We start from the raw sequence: 6,000 nt of genomic DNA on the forward strand, positions 1-6,000 counted from the left end.
CTCTCGAGAGGGACTGGTACAAGAGCCCAGGCTGTGTGTGGAGGTGACCCCGACTATATCTAGTCTGTACTTCTCTGACTCGCACACCAGCTCAGGCTCCTTCCCAGCCAGAGAGGTGACATTCCATGTCCCAAGAGCTAGTTTCTGTCTCTGATCAGAGCGCCAAGGTCTCTGCCTCTTTACGCCCAGCTCACATGACACCTAACCCCTTTGGCCCCTCCCACAAGTGGTGAGCCCATGGGAAGGGGGACCCATGTTGCCTTTTCGGGCTGTGCTCGGCTGAGCCCCTTTGGTCCACCTCCAGGCCTGGCTCCAGAGGGGGGCCCTGGGTGATCCAACCAGGGGCAAAAATCCCCCGACAACATAGGTTCTAGGGTCATTGGGACACGCAAACCCCTCCACCAAGTAAGGTGACGACTTACGGAGGGCCATTCTTAAAAGTAAAATTGTTGTTTTATTGTTGGAGCTTGTGTCACAGTAGCATAGTTTATGCTTTGTTTTTCAAATGATTTATTTGTGATATTCCTGTGGTTTGTCTGCGCGTACGGACGACGGGCTCAACGTGTACGAGAGGACAGCTGTCACTTGCCAGCCATGTTAATGTTAAGATAAAACAAGGCTGAGGCGCTAAATTGTGTTTTTGATAAGCAAAGTTGGAAACATAAACTCAAGTAAAACTGTCATTTATTTACATAATACTTTTTAAATTATTGCAGCGTTAATAAAAGATATGACGTCAGACGTTTGTTTAGTTATCTCCTGCTTTATTGCTACAACACGGCTGCCGTGATCCGGAGTTGACGCCAACACAGAGCAACCTGTTCCGTCATCGTTACATCCGGATCTCTCTCCCACTCTTTCTTTCTCGCGCACCCCTCCCGTTCAATTTGTTACAGTATTCTTAATATTCCGTGGATAATAATACCATGTGGAAGTAAGGCTTACGTTACAATTCTTTTATATCCCCCGAGCAGTAACCGCAGCTAGTAGAAATTATTATTATTATTATTATTATTATTATTATTAGGGCCCGAGCAGGGACCGCTACGAGGTTCCTATTGTTTCTGAAGAAATTGTTATTATTATTTATTTATTTATTTATTTAATTGTTTTTTTCAACTATGTGTGATCAGTCCGAAGCCTGGAGTCCAGTCTCAACATATTTGGAGTCTTTTTTTTCTGTTGATCAACATGGCCTGGAAGAATCCCGCTCGTTGCTGCGAACCGGGGTGAAGATCGTGGTTTTTCTTTTTGACTCGTGTCGGCCCTTCGACCCCACCGCCCCGCTCCCTCTCCCGCCGTCTCGGGCGGCTGCTCATCTCCCGGTGTAGTGCGGGGGGAACCTGCCGAGCCTCTCGGGGGGCTGACACAGCAATGTGCAGGGGAGTTATTAAGCATTGTGTCCATTATGGCGAAATAATTATTAAATGTAAACTTTGTAGCCCCGCCCCCGTCATATAGCATTTCGAAAGCTACATTTTTTTATCCCAGTGGTTGTCCCAGGTTTTAAGATGGTACAGACGAAATTTTAAGTCAATCGGATGAATTTGCTAGAATCAGGGTGCAAAAGAATGATCCCGTAAATGTTCAAAAATGGCCAAAAATTTGACATTCAAAAACTCATAACTCACTTCCCGTACACTTTAGATTAGACTATGGCTGCAGTGGACTTGTACGTCTCGGGGTGCTACACATGCCTGCCAATTTTCCTAAGCCTAGGTCAAACGGGCCGCGATTGATTTTATTTTGCAATTATAGGTGGCTCGACAGAGCCATTTTGTTGGTGTACTTAACGCCGATGCTAAAACATCAAATTTTTCGCCAGTCCTGATGAGACTGCAAAGTTTGGTGAGTTTTTGTCCTTGTTCAGGGGTCAAAAATTCGATCGAACGCAGCGAACATAGAAAAAAATAATGACTAGAGCTGCGAGCAGCTATAAAGGTCTATAAAATAGTTTTTCCTTTAACAGGTTAACAAGATCTACCTCATATTTGCTCAGAGTGTTTAGGCCTTCAAGATGTCAAAATACTAAATTTATCATTTTTTGTGAAAAGCTGTGGGCATGGCTTCACACAGTTCGCCAATAAAACAACAATGATTTTCGAGTTCTAATACTTAACGAAATCTCACGAAACTTTGCAAACACATCAGGCCTGTAAAATAACTTTTGTTTTATTAGTTTCTCGATCAATTTGTAAAAAATGGCTCACTAGCGCCCCCAGAGATTTTCAGAGAAGCAACCTCTACGTTTCACCTAGTTCTTCGAAAAATTTCATGGAGTATGTACATGGCAAAGACAGACAAAAAAAGTCTCTTGGAGCCATATGCTAAATTGCACAGGAACTCTGCCATTTTGAATTCACTTTAAACATTGACGTGGCTTTGACAACAAAAGCTGCTCTAACCTTAACTACACAATGATTTCTCATGAATATTTCTGACGTTTGATAATAGTCCTAAAGTCCAGGCCTGAAGACATCTATGAACTTATTTTTCATTGTAGTGGTAGCGCCACCTCCTAACTAAAGTAAGTAAGTACTTTATTCATTGATGTTTTTCTCCTAAAACATATACCTCATAATCTATCTACCTCCTTCGTAATGTCAAAATACCAAATTTGTGATTCTTTGTAAAAAGCTATGGGCGTGGCAACGCACAGTTCGCCTTTCCAAGATGGCGGCGCGCATGGACGCAGCAGCTAACAGCTCCCCCTCACAGTGCTCCTTTTTACTTTTTATTAGTGTTTGCTTGCTCTTATTGGCATCAACTGAGGCTTTTTTTATTTCTCTAATCTCGTTGCACACTTGAGTACAATGACAATAAAGGGATTTCTATTCTATTCTATTTCTATTCTAAATGAACACTGATTTTGATGGACAAAATAAGCATGGAAATTCATGAAACTTTTCACACATATCTGGCTTTGCAAAATCATCAATGATTTATTCGTTGACTGTGCGAGCTCTAAAAGATGGCCTGCCAGCGCACCCTAGAAGTTTAAAAAAAAGAAGCCTCAATTGTACATTTACTTCTAGAACTATGAAAATTTGGTAGTTAATGTAAGAGGGCAATTCCTACAAAAAACTCTCCTGGAGCCATCTGCTAAACTTTGCAGGAAGTCCGCCATTTTGATTGAACTTTAAAGGTTGGTGTCACCTTAAATTCAAAAGCTGCTGTAACTAAAGTGAAATGATAATTACTTCTTCAGATTTCTCACATTTCATAATAGTCCAAGCCTTAACATATTTACAAATATACTTTAAGCTCTCCAATCTCGTTGTACACTGAGTAGAATGACGATAATGGGCATTCTGATTCGGAAAGGAATTTTAAGCTTTCTTCATATTGCAAAACAAAATTAGTGTAATTGGCACGAGCATTGATATATTACAACATTGGCTCCATAATGCAATTACAATTTTTTAGCGAAGCAGCCCTGGTTGTACGTGTCAACAAGCTCTAGCAAAAGTAAGAGGCACATGTAACAACCTGGGACATAAAAATAGTCTGGAAAAACTTGAAAGGAAGTATGCTTTTTTTCAATTTCCTATCTATTTTTTGGCATTTTATAGGGATTAAATTTGTTTTTATCTGATATACTTAATTTAAAAAAAAAATGCAAGACCAATGAGCCAGTATGCCAACATGCCTGTACCCCAACCTTGGCAGGGCTACGAGGGCCCTTTATAGCTGCTAGCAGCTCCAGCAATTATTATTATTATTATTTGACACAGCTTTGCCTTGACCATGGCTCAAAAAGAGTGTAGCATAACAGTAGTCAATTCGTGGGACTGTACCCGGTTTTGGCGAAGTTTGTCCAATAAGTCATCATCACGGCACTGAGCATAACGTCATTCTTTGAAAAATTGCAGGGAAATAACTCAGTTGGTCCAATCATTGGAAGGCCAAAGACATAGGGGATCTCATCTCCATGAGATGCATCAGCCCAGGGTGGCACCTAATGAGAAACAGAGTAATTAGGTGAACTACAGTGAGCTAAGCTTTGTGTGGTTTGTTTCACTATTCGGAAATAACGTACAGAAACAAATCATGCAATATAAAAATAGCAAGGCAGTCATTTTAATGTAAACAATAATTACAAATGCCAATTCCAATGAAGTTAAGAGGTTGTGCAAAATGTAAACAAAACAATACAATGATTAGCAAATCCATAATATCACTTTATAATAAGGGTAAGTGTTGAAAACAGCAATCTTCATTTCCAGGCAAATGGAGAGGATGCATATTCTGGCCGCCAGTAATTAACCTCATAGATCATTGTGACGGAGCAGCTCCGTCAATAAGGACAGCACAGCACAGCACAGCATGGTCCCGGAGACACAATTGCGCACACGCATGCACCGCACATTCCCATACTGATGCATTCAATTCCATCCCGTGTAATACATACGCACCCACCTGGCACCACTTCAATACCACGTCAGTCACAGTTTTAATAGAGCGACTAAAAAAATAAAAGACAATAATAGGATATAAAACAACAGTCCTGAATTAAAAGAGTAAAGTAAGTCATTTAAAAGCCAAACTGAAAAGGTGTCTTGAGCCTCCTCTTAAAAATATCAGTCTCTGAGGACCTGATGTCCTCTGGCAGGCAATTCCATAGAGGAGGACCAGAATGGCTGAATGCAGCCTCACCATCCTAGGAATAAGTAAAAGGCCAGTGCCAGAGGACCTCAGGGTCTGCGAGGGTTTATATGATAAGAGCAGGTCGGATAAATAAGATGGCCCAAGACCGTTAAAAATTAATAGAAGCACCTTCAAATAAACCCTGAAGCACATGGGGAGCCAATGCAGCGATTTTAAAACTGGTGTAGTATGTGCCTGGTCCTTGTCAGCACCCGTGCGGCTGAATTCTGAAGTCGTTGTAAAATGGAAATACTCTTCTTGGGAAAACCAGAGAGCCGGCCGGGCATTACAATAATCTAAGCGACAGGAAATAAAAGCATGCATCAGCACCTCCGTGTTAGCCTGAGAGAAAAACGGGCGGACTCTGGCAATATTCTTAAGGTAATAAAAACCAACCAACTGAGCTCAGAGTCAAAAATGATTCTTCATAAATTGTGAGGGTTTCAAATCTTGTAGTTTTGGTAAAAGTTTCTCTCTCTGACCATCAGGACCGATAACTAAAACCTCTGTTTTGTCCTGATTGAGCTGTAGGATGACTTGATATCTAAAATGCAATTTAAAAGGGTATCAATAGGCCTTGTGTCATCAGGAGACATGGCAAATTACGGATGTGTGTCATCAGCGTAGCTGTGGAAGCTGATGCCGTGTCTACCGATTCCCCAAGAGGAAGCATATACAGATTAAAAAGTATTGGACCTAAAATTGAAACTTGGGGAACCCCACATTTAATGTCATGGGTTTTGGAGGAACAGGTATCCATACTTACAAAGAAACGACTGTCTGTGAGATAGAAATAAAACCAGTTAAAAGCAGTACCAGAGATGCCCACCAGGTTTTTAAGTCTATTTAATAAAATGTGGTGATCTACTGTGTCAAAAGTGGCGCTTAAATCCAGTAGCACCAAGACTGAGTTTCTTCATGACTGAAAAGAACCTGAAATCATTTAAAATCAATTTAAAGAAAGAGTTGTCTGTGTACTGTGGTTCATCCTAAAACCAAATTAATATTTCTCTAAAACATTTTGTATTTGAAAAATAATTTAACTGTAGAAAAAAAACAATTTTCTAAAATCTTACTTAAAAACGGTAAATTGGATACAGGTCTGTAATTATCAAAAACACTCGGGTCAGAATTGCACTTCTTCAAAAGAGGCACCAGTCTGAAGAGAGCAATAAAATATATTTCAAATCTGCTCCTCGAAAAATCCATGAAATGCCTTTAAAAGTGATGTGGGTATAGGCTCTAAAAGGCAGGTTGCCTTATTTACCTGGGAGAAAACTCGACGAAGTGTCCTTGCATTAACCAGGGTAAAATTTCACAGACCATTTCATCACTCTACTTCTTTTATTAGGG

At 40.5% G+C, this 6,000-nt stretch overlaps 1 protein-coding gene across 12 annotated transcripts in view; it reads right to left on the reverse strand.

Moving 5' to 3' along the window:
- Positions 1–6,000, reverse strand: part of nlgn1 (neuroligin 1) — a 342,392-nt gene that overhangs the window by 85,599 nt on the left and 250,793 nt on the right. For all 12 annotated transcript variants that reach the window (XM_088312255.1, XM_088312253.1, XM_088312249.1 and 9 more), the window contains one exon: positions 3,798–3,958. In XM_088312255.1, the coding sequence (XP_088168381.1) occupies positions 3,798–3,958 (161 nt within the window). The remainder of the gene's footprint in view (positions 1–3,797; positions 3,959–6,000) is intronic.

The sequence above is a fragment of the Idiotropiscis lumnitzeri genome, chromosome 13 (genome assembly GCF_059441095.1).
Source record: "Idiotropiscis lumnitzeri isolate Australia: NSW breed Sydney's pygmy pipehorse chromosome 13, RoL_Ilum_1.0, whole genome shotgun sequence".
Taxonomy (NCBI): Eukaryota; Metazoa; Chordata; class Actinopteri; order Syngnathiformes; family Syngnathidae; genus Idiotropiscis; species Idiotropiscis lumnitzeri.